The sequence below is a fragment of the Podarcis cretensis genome (genome assembly GCF_951804945.1).
Source record: "Podarcis cretensis genome assembly, chromosome: 10".
Classification (NCBI taxonomy): Eukaryota; Metazoa; Chordata; class Lepidosauria; order Squamata; family Lacertidae; genus Podarcis; species Podarcis cretensis.
In genome coordinates this window covers 75714794-75733864 of record NC_137179.1, presented here as the reverse complement: position 1 = coordinate 75733864, position 19071 = coordinate 75714794, and the positions used below count along the sequence as shown (strand labels likewise).

Here is a 19071-nt window from a genome sequence, read left to right as displayed (position 1 = left end):
AATTGTCATTGGGGACACAGAGGGAGGCAGGCAAGGGCAGAGGTCCAGGGGTTCACTTCCTGAATGATGCAGAGATTCAGGAGCTGTTCTAAGAAACACAAACAACTGCATGCTAACTTGTTGTGACATGCAGGCTATTATCATGATCATTACAGTTTATCTACATTTGATGGCAGTCCCCCCCCCCCGCCCCCCCACTCCAACCTGCCAAGAGCACCTTAACCAGAAGACAACAGGAGACAAATAGTTTTTTTAAAAAAAAAATAACAACAGGGCCACAAAAAGATGACATCTGTAAATTTGAAGTTTTCTCTAAATTGTGATCATTAGCGTTGCGTGGGGTGGCCATAGAAAAAACACCTTCCTTGTCCATTTTGTTAAAAAAGCACAACAGCCAGCCCTCCCCACCCCGACCAGCAGCAGCAGCAGCAGCAGCAGCACAATACCAATATAGTCCATCAATTCCTTGGCATGATCTTCACCCTCGATCCACCCTGGCCACCTCAAGCTCAACATCCCCTTAAACCACTCACCATCAACAAGCTGAGAGCAGATTCCGGGGCTCGCTGCGTAGCCATCGCCTTGTCGTCTTGCATATAAATCCTCCCCTGGATTCGGTCGGCTCTTGGCCCTCAGTCAAGGGCAAAGCATCCACTGGCCCCTCCTGCAGCCTGGAAACATCCAAAATCAAGCTCAGGGAGAAAATGCTCTGAGTTCTTTTACCCAAAAAACAAAATCTGCAGGGTTGAAACAAGCTTCAGCTAGGCCAAACTTTACACTCAAGAGAGAGAGAGAGAGAGAGGAGATGCAGTAAGGAATCTGGCTAGAGAGACGAAAGATCAGATTGGAATCTGCAGGATGGTTAAAAAGGAGGTGCAAACGGCAACAGCAACATGACATTCATCCTAACACAAACCTTACGACAACAAATTAAAAATACAGGAATGCTGCAAAGCCCCCCCCCCACCTCTGCATGAGGAATAATATCAATTGCTTTTAACTGTCAAGAGAATAATCTGCACTGTGGTTCAAGCTTCTACAGCCCAGATTTTGTATTATTCTAGTCTTCCACACACCCCCTCACAATACTGCAGAAACAATGCAAAAAGATAATAATCACAACATACCGCTTGCAAAACAAATGGTCTTCTCTCTTCCTCAAAGCAGTGCGCTTCCCTAGTTAGAAAGCAGCCGTCTGCATAATCCAGACATGAGGAATGACTGAGCAAAAGCAAGGCGAGCCCCCACTCTAGAGCAACAATTACCTTTATTATATTTGAATGGCAACTAGGATATGCGATGACCCTTTTCACCTTACTGAAAGGGGGGGGGGCTATTTCTCCTTGTCTCCAAATGGACTCAGCTCCCCATGGAGCTAACACACTTACAAGAAACATGTAATTACACAGCCTGCCCTGTTAGCGTTCTGATCACGCCAGCTTCCCTGCATGCAGACAGGCTTCCTGTTCTCCTCTGACTCCTCTGCTTCCACAGAGAGAGGTGAGGGGTCTGGTCCCCTGCGATGCTCAGGTGGTCGTCAAAAGGCTAGCGATTCTGGGGGCAGGAGACCATTAAGGGACAACGATTAATTAGCCCAGATAATGAGCTCCTTCTTTAAAGAATAGATGTATAAGGGAGAGCAGCACGGGAATCTAAATAAAGCTCCTTGCTTTCGAAAGCCACTCCACTGGCTTTCATTTCAATTATTTATCTAAAGATCCCTTGGGCCAAGTGGATTATCTCAGGGAAATTCTCGTGAGAGGCATCTGCTTGTACAACTGTGGCAAAACCCACACATCCTCATTAGCTTCTCTACATGTAGAAAGCATCAGGTGAGCATCAGCTTTATGCTGTCAGACCATTGGTCCATCTCGCCTGCCACCATCTCCTGCTAGGAACTTCTGCACACAAAACAAGTGTCCTGTCACAAAGCTATGACTTTAGTGTGTCCATGAAACGGACTTTTTGGATGGGGCCAAACCGATGGATGGGGTCGAAGCAGACTCAACATTTGGCGAGGGAGAAGCCTGGTGGGGAGCAGTTGGCCCTGCTTCTTGCCATGTGTTGAATTACACATCTGCAATGTGTGTCCACACAGACGTATGACAGCTGGGCTCCATGCAATTGCCAACTGCTTTTTCAGTCACATGGAGTCCTATCATTGCCACACATGTGCTTCTACATGTAAATCCATGTTGCAGCACAGGTGAAGCATGCATTCATTCTGCACATGGAGTAAAGGTCTGAGAACTGGGGAAAGGACTACAGTATAGTTCCTCCTACATTCAGATGATATGTGGAAGTTGGATCAAGATGTGTGATGCTGTTGCTACTGTCCATGTGTTCATTCCATATGGAATCATATGAATGGGGCTAGATTTCTCTCTCTCTTCCACACCCACCAGTGCACACAAACCAACACAAGCCACACAGTCACTTCTTCCAGAGGCAGATTTAGGGCAGAGCAACCAGACCTGCCGCATTGGATGCGCCATAGGGCGCCACAACTATGACGTAGTAAATTCAGCAGAACAGAAAGCAATATGCAGGGGGTGCCGAATGTTGGCCTTGGACAGGGCAGCACTGAAATTTGAAAGACCAAAGTCTGCCCCTGCTTCCCCTGTAAGAGTAAGCCTACAATCCAATACACCAGTGGTTTTCAACCAGTGTGCCATGGCACCCTGGGGTGCCTTGAATGATGGTCGGGGTGCCGTGGGCAACATTGGCCTCTGTCCCTCATTCCTCCCCTCCCTCCTCTGATGCCCTCTCGCATATCTGCCCCCCAAAGGCTTGCACAGCTGTTTGTTGCAGCAGCCCTGGCTACAAGTTACCCAGGTGAATTGTGTCTCTGGGGCTGGCCAGGGGGTGCTGGTTGCCAGGAGCTGAAGCGGCCTCAGAGTAGGCAAACAAGTGGGCGAGGGAGCCCAGTCTGCCAGTCCGCCAGTCCGCCAGTCCTTGCTGTTGGGAATGGACAGACAGTTCCCTGTGGGGCAGTGTGAGAAGGCACCTATGGGGGGCAGCTTAGAGACCAGGGGCAGCAGCAGTGGCTGCCTGGAGGACTCCCAAGGAGAAGGGAGAGAAGAGGAGGCTGAGGGAACATTGCACAAGGGAGGGTGCTCGAAAAAGGGTGAGAGGCTGCCAGCTCTACAGGCAAGGGGTGACATAACTGGGATCCTGAGCCCCACAGGGGTGCTGCAGAAAGAATGTACTTGGTCAGGGATAGACATGTACTCAAAAAGGTTGAAAACCTCTGCAATACACCCTCATTTAGAATTACAGTTTGGTCAAAGCCCTGGTCAACCTCTGGTCCAGGTGGTTGACATAATAACTCCAATGCATCTTCTCTCTCCTGATGGAGCCGTGTCGGTTCCATTGTGCCCTGGAAATGACCTCTCAGTGGCCTGTTGTGACCAATTTTTCTAAGCGCACATTGTGAATAAATTCACTTGCATTCATCCCAGTTTGGATGGTCTTAACTGTAGGCAAGTACTTGTCCTTGTGTTATGGATACTTTTTGATTTTTACAGCCCAAGAATGTGGACAAGATCCTTGGAGCCAATTACCTCCAAGCTCACCCCTTGCTCTTCCAGGATTAACAATGAAATCAGCCCTGGAGACCAGCTGTGGAAACATTTTTGTGTTCCTTTAGATGTGTAGCTGTTCCAAAAACCTGTTTCCTGGAAAATTATACTTTGCAATTTAACGCTGTGATTTTGCTCTATTTTCCTGTCTATTTTGACTATTTATGGAACAGTGGTTCCTTTAAACAAAAAATAAACGCTTACAATTCTTCTTTGGAAACTGGTCTTTCTTTATTTCAACAGCCATAATTCTGCAAAAGGTGCCTTTCCAAGGTCAACTTGGGAAATCACTGCTGTGTCATTTTTATAACAGAGTTTATTGGTCTGTAGGAAAATATTTAAATCCCTATAAATCCAAAACTGAATTGTAACATAAAACTGGCTAAGAAGGGTGTTGGTAAGCTAGTGAGTAGAGAGAGGGCAAAAATAGTGTTGAAGGTTTATGGTTAGGCTCTAAACACATCATAGCTGTTAATCACATGGCCATCTCACTGCTAATTAATTGACACATGATCACTTACTGACTTAAAGGCTTTTTATAGGGTTAGAACACTGGTAACAGAATAAAGCAGACCAACAATTTCAGAGATTTAATTAACAAGGAGGGAATTTAGTTCCCTTTGTTAGACTGGTCAGAGACAGAATGTGTCTTTCTTTGCTCAGCTGGTTTGGGACAAAACTGGGCTTCCTTAGTACGTAGAATGGAATTTGCCCAGTTCTGGCTGGAAATTCTAAACTTGGTCATAGGGTTAGAGGAAAGAAAAGAAACTTTTCTTCCTCTTAGGTGTCTCTATCAATACAAACAGCAGTACAGGAAGAACTGTGATTATTATTTTTCTCACCACAAAAAAATGGGGACTTGCTCAAGACAGGGGTTATCTTTCCCACAACAAAAGGCAATTGCCACACTGTAAGCGTTAAATTTACATACCAAGAAAAATAGTACTAGTTCCAATGACTGTTACTGTGAGGAGGTCACACTGTTTTAATTGTTTGTATTGCATACACATGCTCTCTGCACAGACAGCAGATGGGACAAAAGTGAAATCTCACCTTAAGGGTTCTAGAAGCAGGCTGCCTCTGCCCCAAAGGAACAAGCAATCCTTGATCTTTCAACCTAATAAAATATGTCTATCCATCTTTTCCCGTGACGCCCCCAGACTTAGGTGGAATAACCTGAGGATGGCTAGTACATCTAGTTACGCTGAGGAATGATCCAATTGCAAGCGGAGATTGGAATATCCCTGAAGAGAGAAATCTTATCTCCTCTTATGGAAAACTCCCTTCAGAAGAACAACAGGCTATTCTCGACAGATTGGATCTACTCAAACAAAGACTCTTATCGCAAGGGGACCCCTCTATGCCGACGAGAGAGGAGAGCAGGCGCTCCACGCCCCACAAGGCGTCTCCATCAAATGCCTTGATAAGCTTTCAACCTGCTACTTTGTTACCCCCTACTGATCTGAATCAGCAGTCACCTGTTGACCAACAGCACCATTCTACCGTGGAGGAAGTCGATAAACTCAACACTCCCGTCTCAGACCTTATGTCCAATCAAAATATGGAAGTTGATGAATCCTTTGCTTCAATGCCAGAGCTAGAATCTACCCTGTCTGAAGAGCACCAGGAAATGATTATGCATGCACCACCCCCACGTTTACGTCCTTCTATACATCTGCGTGATAATTCTGCTCCATCTGCGCAGCAACTACAAGTGATGGCTGGAACACCTCTTAGCGCTACCCTGGTTAAGACTGACAACTCTGACGGATCTACTAGTATAGCCCATCAACGACCTACCACTACTCACCTCAATGAACAGCATCCGACCTCACTAACTTTGCCTAATTCCCCCTCCCCGGCAAAGCCCTCCCTGCCTGTTAATGTTACTAAATCTTGGATTCGATCAACACAGAGGAAGACCTTACCCGCACAAACTAAAATTACTGATTTCTTTATGGGTCCTCCTTCTACCTTCAAGAACCTATTAAACAACTCAAAGTGACAATTACCGGGACAGCACAAGGATCTGACATTATCAATACTTAGCTGGAACATTGCTGGTTGGAGAACCAAAAAATCAGACCCCGAATTCAGGAAGTACATAAATTCATCCAATATCATTCTATTCCAAGAAACATGGGATGAGGAAGAGATTACCATAGACGGCTTTGATCTTTTAACACTTCCGGCCTCTCCTTCCTTGAAAGGTGGTCGCCCCAAAGGGGGTCTTTTGATTGGGATCTCACTCCTACTTCACGCCAAATTCACTCGGTACGGGCCTCCCCGCCTTTTGCTTTATCTGGACTGATCGCAGAAGGGAAGTCCTCATTACTACTTACTAATGTCTATCTCCCCCCTGAAGGCTCTGCACCTGATTTTGATTGGAGATGGGAATTATTTGAAAATCACCTATTGTCATGTCACACCAAATGCCCTAACTTGTACTCCTTAATTGGGGGAGATTTTAATGCTCGTATTGCCACAAATTGGGACCTACTAACCAAGTCCAAATGGTGGACTCCCCCATGCTTGGACAACTTTGACTTGGAATATGCCAGAATTAGAACTTCAATGGACAACAGAGTAAACAAAGCAGGAGTGACCCTTTACCAAATGGCCATTCGCTTGAATCTAGTCTTCTTGAACGGCACCTTCCCCCCCCCCCCCGACATACCGGGGGAGTTCACTCACCTGGGACTAGTATCTAACAGTGTTATCGATTACTTCTTGATCTCTGCAAATTTGGCCGTTAATGTACTTTCCTTCCAAGTTGAAAACCAACATTTCAGTGATCACCTTCCAATAGTGACCACTTTGTCATTGTTCCGGTGCCAGAAGGACTATAAACACTCAGCCCTTCTGGAAACCTCATCATCGACCAAAATAAGAGGGATCAAATGGTCGGAGGCTGTGGCCCAAAAATACCAGGAATTTTTTTATAGGGAAATCATTGCCTAAAGGTAAAGGTAAAGGTAAAGGTACCCCTGCCCGTACGGGCCAGTCTTGACAGACTCTGGGGTTGTGCGCCCATCTCACTTAAGAGGCCAGGGGCCAGCGCTGTCCGGAGACACTTCCGGGTCACGTGGCCAGCGTGACATCGCTGCTCTGGTGAGCCAGAGCCGCACACGGAAACGCCGTTTACCTTCCCACTGGTAAGCGGTCCCTATTTATCTACTTGCACCCGGAGGTGCTTTCGAACTGCTAGGTTGGCAGGCGCTGGGACCGAGCAGCGGGAGCGCACCCCGCCACAGGGATTCGAACCGCCGACCTTTCGATCGGCGAGCCCTAGGCGCTGAGGCTTTAACCCACAGCGCCACCTGCGTCCCTAATCATTGCCTATCTACCTCAAATAACTACTGATTTAAAAGGTAAAGGTAAAGGTACCCCTGCCCGTATGGGCCAGTCTTGACAGACTCTGGGGTTGTGCGCCCATCTCACTTAAGAGGCCAGGGGCCAGCGCTGTCCGGAGACACTTCCGGGTCACGTGGCCAGCGTGACATCGCTGCTCTGGCCAGAGCCAGAGCCAGAGCCAGAGCCGCACACGGAAACGCCGTTTACCTTCCCGCTGGTAAGCGGTCCCTATTTATCTACTTGCACCCGGAGGTGCTTTCGAACTGCTAGGTTGGCAGGCGCTGGGACCGAGCAGCGGGAGCGCACCCCGCCGCAGGGATTCGAACCGCCGACCTTTCGATCGGCAAGCCCTAGGCGCTGAGGCTTTAACCCACAGCGCCACCTGCAAGATTTCAATTCGGTTTTGAAACTTTTTAACCTTCTTATAACAAACCTTACCACTTTTTTTACATCACCTCCTCAAAAGGCGAAAGTGGCGCATTGCAGTACTGGGGCCCCTTGGTTTAACACCTCTTGCAAACAAGCAAGATCCCTTCTTCATTCTATCTATAATGAATACAAAAACTCTACCGCCCAGGCTCTACCACCCTCCTATTTACAAGCCAAAAGAGCATACAAACAGACTTTAAAGCTGGCCAAACGCGAGTGGTACCAAAAGCGTTGGCGAGCCTTGATTGCGGCCTCTAGATCCCACAGACCCCAGGAATTTTGGGCTCTGATAAACAAAAGAGGAAGGAAGTACCCATTGGCAATTACCCCTGCGCCCACATGGGAACAATTCCTCAGTAAATATTTCTCTTTGGCAGAGGAATCCAACTCACCCACGGAATTCCGAGCCGACCACCTACCTTTGTGGCCCTCTACCGACCCAGAACTGATAATGGACTTGATACTAGATCTGAAAACGGGCAAAGCCCCTGGGCCGGATCTAGTCCCTGCTGAGGCTATTGTTGCGCAACCGAGGTGGTGGGCTGAAATTCTGGCCAAAGTCTTTGATGCAATTAATTCTACGGGGCTTATCCCTAGGTCATGGAAGGAGGCCGTGATAGTACCAGTCCATAAAAAGGGTCCCCCTGCTGACCCAGAGAACTATCGGAACATCAGCCTTTTGTCTATCATCGGGAAAATCTATGCAAAATTTTTGCTGTCTAAGCTGTCCCATTTTGCATAGATTTTCCCGATGATAGACAAAAGGCTGATGTTCCGATAGTAGATCTGAAGGCTGATGTTCCGATACTAGATCTGAAAACGGGCAAAGCCCCTGGGCCGGATCTAGTCCCTGCTGAGGCTATTGTTGCGCAACCGAGGTGGTGGGCTGAAATTCTGGCCAAAGTCTTTGATGCAATTAATTCTACGGGGCTTATCCCTAGGTCATGGAAGGAGGCCGTGATAGTACCAGTCCATAAAAAGGGTCCCCCTGCTGACCCAGAGAACTATCGGAACATCAGCCTTTTGTCTATCATCGGGAAAATCTATGCAAAATTTTTGCTGTCTAAGCTGTCCCATTGGGCATACGACTCAAATTTGATTGGCCACGAGCAAGCGGGCTTCAGGAACAACTATTCGACCACTGACCATATGGTAATTATGTATCATCTTGCCAGAAAATATTCTGCCCCGAGTCGGGGGCGCCTATGTGTCGCTTTCATAGGCTTAAAGGCCGCCTTCGACAGTATCCCAAGAAACTGTCTATGGAAGAAATTAGAGAGATGGGGTATAGATAGAAGGCTGTTATGGCTTATAACCCAATTACACCACGGCTCGTCGGCTAGAGTGAGACTCACACTGGCGGGAAACCTATCCAATGAGGTCCCAATAAATAGAGGAGTGCGCCAAGGCTGCATTTTGGCCCCACTCCTCTTCAACTTGTTTATTAGCGACATGAAGCTCTTTCTGAGTGAGTCTCAAGCCAACATTCATGCCCCCCGCCTAGCTGATTTTCGCTGCCCTCTGCTCTTATATGCTGACAATGCAGCGATCCTTTCCTACTCTAGAGTTGGTTTATGCAGAGCTCTAAAGATTTTTGTGGCTTATTGCCAACTCAACCATCTGACAATTAATCATGGAAAATCTAAAGTACTGGTCTTTACCAGGTCTCGGAAAACTTACAGCTGGAAGTTAGATGGAGTCCAATTAGAACAGGTTTTCAAATTTAAATACCTGGGAGTTTTTTTCCACTACAACCTAAGCTGGAAGCCACAGATACAGTATTTACTGAACAAAGGGAAAACAATACTTTACACTCTACTCCAATTTTTCGCGGTCGACGGAGCCTCCCACATCCCTTCTGCATTGAAGGTGTACCACGCAAAAGTGGTTTCCACCCTCTGTTATGCTGCCCCGCTCTGGGCCCCAGGGTCCAATTTAACATCGTTGGGGACATTGCAGAATCAGTTTCTCCGTCGCCTCCTGAAACTCCCCATGTGTGTGAGCAATGCAGCCATACATCTGGAGTTAAGGATTGCATCATTAGAGACTGTCATCTGGAAACGAGTCTTTGGCTATTGGCTGTCCAGCTGGCATAGGCTTCCCGACCATTACCTCTTTCAGTGCCTCTGGCGGGATGACTTTGTTAACCCGTGGGTAGGAAAAATCCATGCCAAACTTCTGAGCATTGGAATTTCCCCAGCGGACTCCTTAAAGATGAACCCACGCTCAGCCAAAAGCCTTATCGAGCAAAGATTAGCAGACATTGAAAATCAACACAACCTCTCCAGGGGTGGGGGTGTCTGCTCCCCCAGGTATCACGGAATAACCCCACCACTTGGCCTTCCATCATACATGTCATCTCTTTCATCTGTACCACACCGACTTGCATTTATTCGTGCAAGGTTCAATGTTTTCCCATCGAACCTGCTGAGCCACAGATTTTCCAAGGGTTTGGTGTCTCCGCTATGCGAGTGTGATGGGAAAACAGTTGAATCTCTTCCACATATAATGTTCAACTGTCCCTTACATAGCATAGCCAGGACTAAATTCCTGGGTCCTGATTTACTGCGCTTGGTTGGCAGACCCGTTGAGTCACATGCCGCACTGCTTTTGCAGGACACAGACCCTTCTGTAACTCTGCAGGTGGCGAGATTCCTGAATGCGGTTAATTCACACACAAAAACCACCAAAAAACAACAACAACAACAAAAACTAATCGGACAGTTATGATGAGAGTGCATGACGGATCTCGCCTCCAGTTTTCCTTCTGTGAACCGTCCTTTCTGTGAACCGTCCCTTGGATCTTTCCGGGCCCCAAGCTGTTATTTGTCACTCCTCAATGACCCACCCTTGCATCGTGGTGTTCCCCTTCTGTTGTTAGATGTATTGGTTTTTTATGCTTCTGTGCTTTTATGTTTGTACATATTTTATGGGCTAATAGCCGTAATTAAAATTGAATTTGAATTGTTTGTATTGCATACACATGTTCTCTGCACAGACAGCAGATGGGACAAAAGTGATGTTTTCTGTTTCGTGGGCCATTGGGCTCCTGGTTTGCTAGCTCTTTTGCCTCTGAGTCAGTGTGTGTGTTCACTGCAAACTTGAGGCCCCCCCCTAAACCAGAGGCCCTCCCTTTGCAGAAGATTCTGCTGGACCCAAGCCCCTTCCCTGATACAAATCAAAGTTTTGATGTGCTTGGAGCAATTGCCATTGTGCTTAACTCTGCTCCTGGAGAGTAGGAATCTCTCTTCCAAACCCTCTCTATTGGAATCTCAGGCCTCCAGGCCCTGCCATCTGGCCCTCAGGACTCTCCCTGACCATGCCCCATTCCTCACACCAACCTTCTCCATGCCTTCTTTGTGTGTGTTTGCCTGGTAGGCAATGTCCTTTAACTGTGATAATGACTCTTGGATGAAGTCTGGAGTGTACAGAGACCCTATGCTACAAAGGCTCATAGATTCATAGGATTTTCGAGTTGAAAGGGATCCCAAGGATCATCCAGTCCAACCCCTGCAATGCAGGAATGTCAGCTAAAGCATCCCTGATAGATGGCCATCCAACCCCTGCTTTAGAACCTCCAAGGAAGGAGAGCCCACAACCTTCTGAACATCTCCTCAATTCCAAGTCATTTCTAAAGACGTTGAACAACAATGGACCCAGGACAGAACACTGTGGCACCCCACTTGTCACTCCCCCTCCCCCCTGGATAACGAGGAACCATTAGTGAACACTTTTTGTCAACCAGCTGCAAATCCACCTAACAGTTACCTCATCCAGCCCACATTTTCCAGCTGCATCAGAAGAATATCACGGTGGGCTTTGTCTAATGCCCTCCTGAAATAAATATACACTACATCCACAACATTCCCCTGATCCACCAAGCATGTAACTCCATTAAAAAAAGGAAGGAGATTTGACTGGCATGCCTTGTTTTTGAGAAATCCATGCTGGGTCTTGGTGATCACAGCATCCTTTCCCAAGTGCTCAAAGACTGACTATTGAATTATCTGTTCTAGGACTTTTCCTGGTATTGATGTCAAACTCACTGGTCAGTAGTTACCTGGCTCTTCCTCCCCCCCCCCTTTTGAAGATGGGGACAACATTTGCCCGTCTCCAGTCTGCAGGGACCTCACCTGTTCTTCAAGAATTCTCAAAGATCATAGACAAAGGCTCTGATATTACACCCACAAGCTCCTTTAGTACCCTTAGGTGCAGCTTATCCAGGCCTGGAGATTTGAATTCATTGAAAGTAGCCTGGTGTTCCCTTATTACTTCTATTCCTATTTTGGGCTGCAGTTCCCTCCTTGCGGCGTTTGTTCCATTATCATCCAGTTTGGATTTCCTTTCCTTTTAGGTAAAGACAGAGGTAACATAGGTACTGAGCAGTTCTGTCTTCTCTCTGTCACCCAATAGCATTCCTCCATCGTCTCCATGCTTGTTCTTCTTGCTTTGAATCTAGTGAGGGAGAAGGGCCTCTGGGGTGAAAATGTTTAGAGCAAGGATTGCCAACATGGAACCCTCCAGCTGCTGAGGGACCACACATTCCAGTTTCCCTGATCACCTGTCATGCTGGCATGAGCTGGTGGGACTTAAGAGTCTATATCATCTGGTGGGCACCCCATTGGCCACTCCTAGTTTCATGTTCCTTGCATGAGCCCATTCGCCTCCGTCACATTGGTTTTAAGTATGGTTTATCCACACAAACCAGGATCATAAACTGAGGTTTGAAATTGTCTGTTTGGGCCAACTGACTAGTTTCGATATAACAGCAAATTGAGTAGCCAAAGGGGGAAGCAAGTGCCAAATACTTCCAATCTTCTCCTTGTGGCCACACCAGAGGGGAGGAAGGAGTAAAGTCCTAGAACTGTAGAGTTGGGAGGTCACCTAGTGCCACCCCCTGCATTGCAGGAATCACAGCTCAAGGATCCAATCAACCCTGAGGCTCCTCCTTGTAGCATTACTCCATCATTCAGTGGTTTGTCCAACAGCAGCTATGCAACTGAAGACAACGCTTCAGTACATCTGATGAAATGAGCTGCATTTCATGAACATGCATTCCACTATAAATCTGTTATACATGAAGGTTCCACTGAATTTCCTGTCTGTTTTTGCTATGAAAGATGAGCAGAGCCACAAGTTCTTAAATTTGTGATTGTGAAACATCAGCTGTGCACAATACAATTGTATAAACAGCAGTGACAGAAGAATATTATTTTACTGATGTTTTCATTCCTCTTATGGTTGAATGGACAAGGATTTACATGCTTCCTTGCAATAATGTTTATTCAATCCTAGCAACACTATTTTTAAAAAATCATGACTGAAAAACAACAAACATGTAGCATAGAGCTTCATGCCATGGAATCAATCACTTCAAAGGGATTTGGTTTTCTACTGAGCAATTTGTAATTATTTGAAACTTCTCTGTGCTGGACTGTTACATAGGGTACCTGCTGTACCTTAAATATGAAAGGGCCTGACATTTGTTTTAGAACATTTCCCCAAAAAACGATACTCAGAGCAACATACAATAATTAAAGCATTCCAACAAACATTGATTGGGAGATTGCAAAACTTCTAGAACCCAATTGACATAAAAATAACAACACCCACAGCATCTACAATTAAAACAGCAGCACTGCTATGCCCAAGTAGTCTTAACTCTATGTGGAAAGGCACTCCGTGATGCATCCCATGTTTGAAAAGGCTCTGTTCTACTAGACTTCGTTTCTTGAGTGGCAGACACAAGGAGCTAACTTGTGTTTGGCAATCTAAACTAAGGGGACGAGAAGGTACTTACAGGAGAAGATGCTTCCTAGGCCTGGCCTAAACACCCACCCACCATAGGCCCAGTGCTTCTTCCTCAAGGCTTCAGCAGCCCAATTAAAGGCCAATGCAAATTAAATGATGTTCTGAATGGAAGCTGCCCTCTTCAAAATGTTCCTTTTCCCCAATGTTGCTCTCAAAGGCCACCTTAGAGCTTACTCCAACTGGGCGGCCATCATCCCTCACCCAACAGGGCCATCTACCACCAACTGCCAAGGTGAAAGGAACAGAAGAATGAGAGACAGCAAAGACAAGCCTGCTGCTCCTCGACAGCTCCCGTCACACCTCTGCAAAGCCAACTGATGTGTTCATATATTTGTCTTATTATGATTTTATTACTGTATTTTGATTTCTGCTTATGAGCTGGAGTTGGGTGTCCAGGTTCCTGCCCAGATTGTAGCAACATAAGCTCTTAACATCTCTTTGTTAAAGCAGAGAGGAGGTATGGGCTCAGTAACTATTCAAGAGCCACAGCTGCCACTGCACTCAAGCTAGATGACAGGAAATGTGAGGCTGGCCAGGAAAGAAACAGCAGTCCAAGATCAGGGCAAGGTCAGAATTGCACAGAAGCAAAGGAGCTGTCCCAACAGGTTGGCAAGCCCATATACCAAGCATTTACATACAGTACAAGGCTAGCTTATTCATAAGGCTTGTGTGCCTTCTGAGACCATCTAGCATGCAGATGCTCACTGCATCAGGGAGGCTACATCTGCTCCCAGCACTGTTGGGAGCACTGGTGGGTCCCAGGTGTCATGGGTTGGTTGGACACTGGTTGGGAGGAACCAGCTGGAAAGCCCCCAAAGGTGCCTCAGTCTCTCCTGTGGTAGCTTTTAAGCAGAGGCTGGATATATATTTCTTGCATTGGCAGGGGTTCCTTCCAGCTCTCTGAATCCACTCTCCTGAGGAATACCAGTTCAGCTACCAACCAAAAAGCAAGAGAACTGATTAAGGGCTGTAGCTCAGTAGCACAGCACAGTATTTGCACCCAGAAAATCCCACATTAAATCTCCATCTCCCTATAGGGCTGGGAAAGACCTGTCTGTGAATCCCCTGTCAGCTGGTGTACACACGGGTTGCCAACACAGTGCCCTCCAGATGTGGTGCAGTACAACTCCCAGTAGCCTCAGCCAGCCAGGCAAATGGAGAGGGATAATGGGAGACCACAACTTCTGGAGAGAACCATATCGGCCATACCTGGTGTAAACAGTCTTGTTGTAATGTAAATAGTAGCTTCAACTGCACAGGGCATGTCCCCATGTCTGGATGTTCTGGGATTAGGGTGTCAGGTGCACTGGGTTACCATAGCAACACCAGTGAAGTCAAATATAGGACTTGCAGAGTCCCTCACTCTCCCATTGGTTCAGAAAAATATGCCTATGTTTATAATAGGGGTATAAGAGTTTCCAAGGCATTGCTTTCATTATGCCTGGTCCTGACCTGTATGCTGTCAGAATCTGTGAGAGCCGGGAAAGTGGCTGTGGGTATTACATAGCAGTGTAAGCTAGCATAGAATCATAGAATTGTAGAGCTGGAAGGGGCCCTGAGGATCATCTGGTCCAACCCCTGCAAGACAGAAATAGGCAGCTGTCCCATATGGGGATTGAACCTGCAACCTTGGCATTATCAGCACCAGGCTCTCACCAACTGAGCATGGTGTTCGCATTAACGGATCTCTCCGTCTATATGTATCATTATTCCAAAGATGAGTAGAACTGCATCTAGTACACAGTACTGTTTAGCTTTGCCTCGTGTCTCCCCCTTAACCGGGGACAGGAAATCCACTCTGCTGGGGCTCCAGATACTCTGCAGCTGCATCGCACTTGCAGAAGTGTGCTGAACGGCCAACCGACTTTCACAAGTCCCTGACAGACGACACAGCGCTAGATGCAAGACTGGTCTGACTCCATTTAAACAACATTCATGAAGGAACCTACTCTGGGGGGGGGCGGTGACATTTGCTCACCCCCCAGACTCTCCTCAAAGGGGCCATCATGGAAAACTAGTTGGTGACCAGGGTAATAAATATGGTTTTTTCTTTATTGATTTCTTCCGTTCCTGAGCATTCGGGAAAAGCATAAAGCTATTCACACCCAGCTGTTCCGATTCATAATATATTCCAGGCAACTAGGTCATTCTTGCCATCTAAATATAGTTTAAAAGAATAATTATATTGAAAAGTGGGCAAAGTGCTTTGTTGGCAGGATGCCATCTATACGGAAGCATGTATGAATTAATTAGTATAAATCATCCTCCAAGTGATTGCACGATGTTTACACCATTTCCTGTACTCTGCAGAGGGCTCACGTGAAAGATGGAGGCAGCCACTGAGGTTTGTGGAAAGAACACATTAACACTCAGACATAAACAGAGGGACTGATCATTTGTGCTCTGAAAAAACGAACTGATGCTAAGATCAAAATAATTTCCAAGACATCTACTGTGTTTTACATATTTTACCAGGCAACTGGGCATTTAAACAATGATTCTCCTATAAGGGCAGCTTTATGGCTAAAGTAGTGTCCAGAAAACACCTGTCCCTCAGGTAAAATTCACCTTCAAAAGGGCTGCCAGTTGGACCTGTCCTCTTTCATGTCTATGCCTGTTCCCTTTTCATAGCACACAGAGCTATTGTCGAAAGGCAGCATGGTGTAGTGGCTAGAGACCCTCTGGACCCTGCTGGACTCCAACTTCTGGTGTTAGATCAGTGGCCATTGGAGGGGGCAGACGAGAGTTTGGAGTCCAACTACATCTGGACAGGGATGCCAACATAATCTCCTGGGCCTGGTATACTATGAGGCCTCCTGCAATTGCGGTTCTGTGCAGAGTGTAGACTAGCTTAGCCCAGCCTACCTACTGGAGTGTTGCAAGGATAAAAGGAGGGAAGGGAGGATCCCACACACCACCTTGAGCTCCTGAGTGGAAAAACAAAGATACAAACCATATACCATAGTTCAGGCAAAGAAAAAGAAGCATGCACAAAAACAGAGAAGCAGCCCCTCTTGCTTTAACGGCAACATTTCATAGTGCGGGGTGGTTGCTTCTTGTTACGGTAAGCATGTGCAGCTTTTTTTCAACATTTGTGTCTGGACCACCAACTCTCAGCCAAGTCTACCTCACAGGGATGTTGTGAATATAAAAGGAGGGAGGGGAAGACAATGACACAGCCTTGAGCTCCTGGGAGGCAAAGCAAGACACAACTACAGTGGTACCTCAGGTTAAGTACTTAATTCGTTCCGGAGGTCCTTTCTTAACCTGAAACTGTTCTTAACCTGAAGCACCACTTTAGCTAATGGGGCCTCCCGCTGCCGCAGTGCGATTTCTGTTCTCATCCTGAAACAAAGTTCTTAACCTGAGGTACTATTTCTGGGTTAGCGGAGTCTGTAACCTGAAGCATCTGTAACCTGAAGCTTATGTAACCCGAGGTTCCACTGTATACAACAAGCAACAAATACTCTAAGCATGTGCTTCACAACTCTCAGCAAAGCACACACAAAAACATTTTGACAAACTTAATAAACAAAAAAGTAACCTTGCTTTATAGGGAATTTTAACTTGCTGCAGTTGTAAGCTATTTGATGATTTTATAGTTTTATTTGCTGATTCATTTTGTGTTTTGGTTTTATGGATACTATATTATGTGTGTATCCATAAAGCCAAAATGCAAAATGCTACACATATATAGTATTTTGTAATACACACAGAGACGCACACACACTACTATACTATATATATAATACCGTATTTATTATAAATCCATAAAGCCAAAGTACAAATCACTATATAACACACATACACACACACACACACAGCTCAGTGCTGACCAGCAGCCCAGAAGCGGCTGGGTGGCAGACAGGGAAAATGGAGGAGTGAGGGCGACACAGACACAGCAATTTCACATATTTCTCTCAATAGGAGAGAAGCCTCGTTTATGCCAAGGGAATTCCTTACAGGTAAAACAAACCCAAGCGAGCCAGTTGGGACACGCAAGGCAGCATCTGGCTAGCAGGGCCAAGCCCCTTCTGCCATCCCAGGTGAGGCTGCTCAGCATTCCTTCCTCTGTTGCTGAGCAAGGACCATTAAATGATGGAGCCTCCTTAGCAAAAGCAGCTGCTCCATCTCTTCAGCCAAAGAAGGGGGCCTTGTTTTGCTCTAACTTTCTCTATAAATCTCCGACTGACTTACTCTTTTTCAATGGAAGGCTAAGAGTGTGCAGCCCCTGCTGGCAAGGGGTCCCCATACATGTGGAACCACTGTGCCCCTTGCTGGCAGCCCTGCCTCTGGTGAGGGCATCACTCTGGCTGCCCCAGGGCTTGAGAAACCCGGTTCAAATCTCAACTTAGCCATGAAGCTCACCTGGTGACCCTGAGCCAATCTCTCTCTCTCTCTCTCTCAGACTAACCTGCTCCACATGGCTGTCGGAAGGGAGGGAGGGAGGGAGGGGAGTCTGCAACTCAACATTTGTCAGGAGGAGGAAAGGGAATAAGAGGGAAGTCTGAGCAATTCATTCTTTTGGTTGGGGCTGAGGTCTAAACTAGCACCTTGATCCAAAAATATGAACTGGGCCATTTATTTTTGTTCAGCAAGATTTATATCATGCTTGTTAAAAAATAGCAAACCTCTAAGCCTCATTGCTGACTGTTTTAAGGAAAGGGCCTGGTGCTGTTACGTTTCCATTGTGATTATCTGTGTCCTTAAATGATCTTTCTTTCTTTCTTTCTTTCTTTCTTTCTTTCTTTCTTTCTTTCTCTTTTAATTTTATTAGTGTTTAATTGCTTTTTAATGGATTTCTGTGGCAGGATATAAATAAATACTGTATAATAATAATACTGTTAAATGGTCTAAAATATTCATTAAAATATTAAATTCAAAACAGTAAAAATGGGGGCGGGGCACGAGGCTTCGGAGCGGAAGTCCCATTGCGCAGGCAGAAGTCTTTGCCTTAATGTGCCAACTTGACACAGCCTGCTATTATCTGTCTCTGAATCTCCCAAGCTAATGCAGAATAGAAGCAAAGGTATTTCTGAATGCACTTCCCAGCTTTGAAGGGGTTTGAACAGAAGCCTGTGACCTTTCAGAGTACTTGGCTGAAGCAAACTGAAATGGCTGCCTTTTAACGTCAGTTCAAATAGCTCTTTCTGGATGAAATAATGATAATTTCCTCCAAATGTCAGATTCACTTAAATCAGTTTAGTACCAAGGCTGGAATTAGGACTCCATTCATCTGTGGCACAGGTCCTATTTAGTTAATACATATGGTGTTGTGTTTGCCATAAGCAATGCTAAATGCGGCCCTTTTTTCCTGGCGTTCCAGCGGACGGATGATGAAAATATCATGTATTTATTCTACCTGTCAAACACATTTTTAAATATCATGCCCAGAGCTGGGTCTTATCAAATGTTTGCACAGAGCTCAATTAATAAAAATAATATCTGAGCAGACTATGAAATGATGCTGTTATTAAATTTATTTTAGGACTTTAATTTACCACAAAGCATAAAGTTATTCCTCTGGGACCAAAGCCCCTGCTGTAATAGTCAGATATAATTTTAAAATGAATGCCAACCTCTGTGAAGAATTTCTTAAGACATGTGAAATGTATTGGAGAATGTACATTATGGGATTCTGTGAACTTCCTCAAAACTGGTGTGCGATGCTCCACATTTTAGAGCAAAAGGGACCTTAGTGCATTTGAACATGAACATAGGTCGAAGGAGAACCACTGTGGTGACTAGGGAGACCCGGGTTCAGATGCACCTTCATGCATGAGACTCACAGCTGGCGGACCTTGATCTAGTCATGACAACAAGGTTCAGAGGCAATGGGATGCCCACAGAAGCAACCCAGGCAGACTGGAATGGATCCTAGGAATGGGTCATCTAC

At 46.1% G+C, this 19071-nt stretch overlaps 1 protein-coding gene across 2 annotated transcripts in view; it reads right to left on the bottom strand.

The window, feature by feature from the left end:
• FRMD4A (FERM domain containing 4A) overlaps window positions 1–1405 on the bottom strand; it is a 434151-nt gene extending 432746 nt beyond the window's left edge. Inside the window, exons 1-2 of one of the 2 annotated variants that reach the window (XM_079993568.1) lie at window positions 1128–1405; window positions 534–671 (exon numbers count right to left, since the gene is read on the bottom strand). In XM_079993568.1, coding sequence (XP_079849694.1) covers window positions 534–596 — 63 coding nt within the window. In that variant the 5' untranslated portion in view covers window positions 597–671; window positions 1128–1405. Of the gene's footprint in view, window positions 1–533; window positions 808–1127 lie in introns of those variants that run through there. The other variant, XM_079993569.1, reaches the window with a different exon arrangement.
• Between the last annotated feature and the right edge of the window lie 17666 nt (window positions 1406–19071).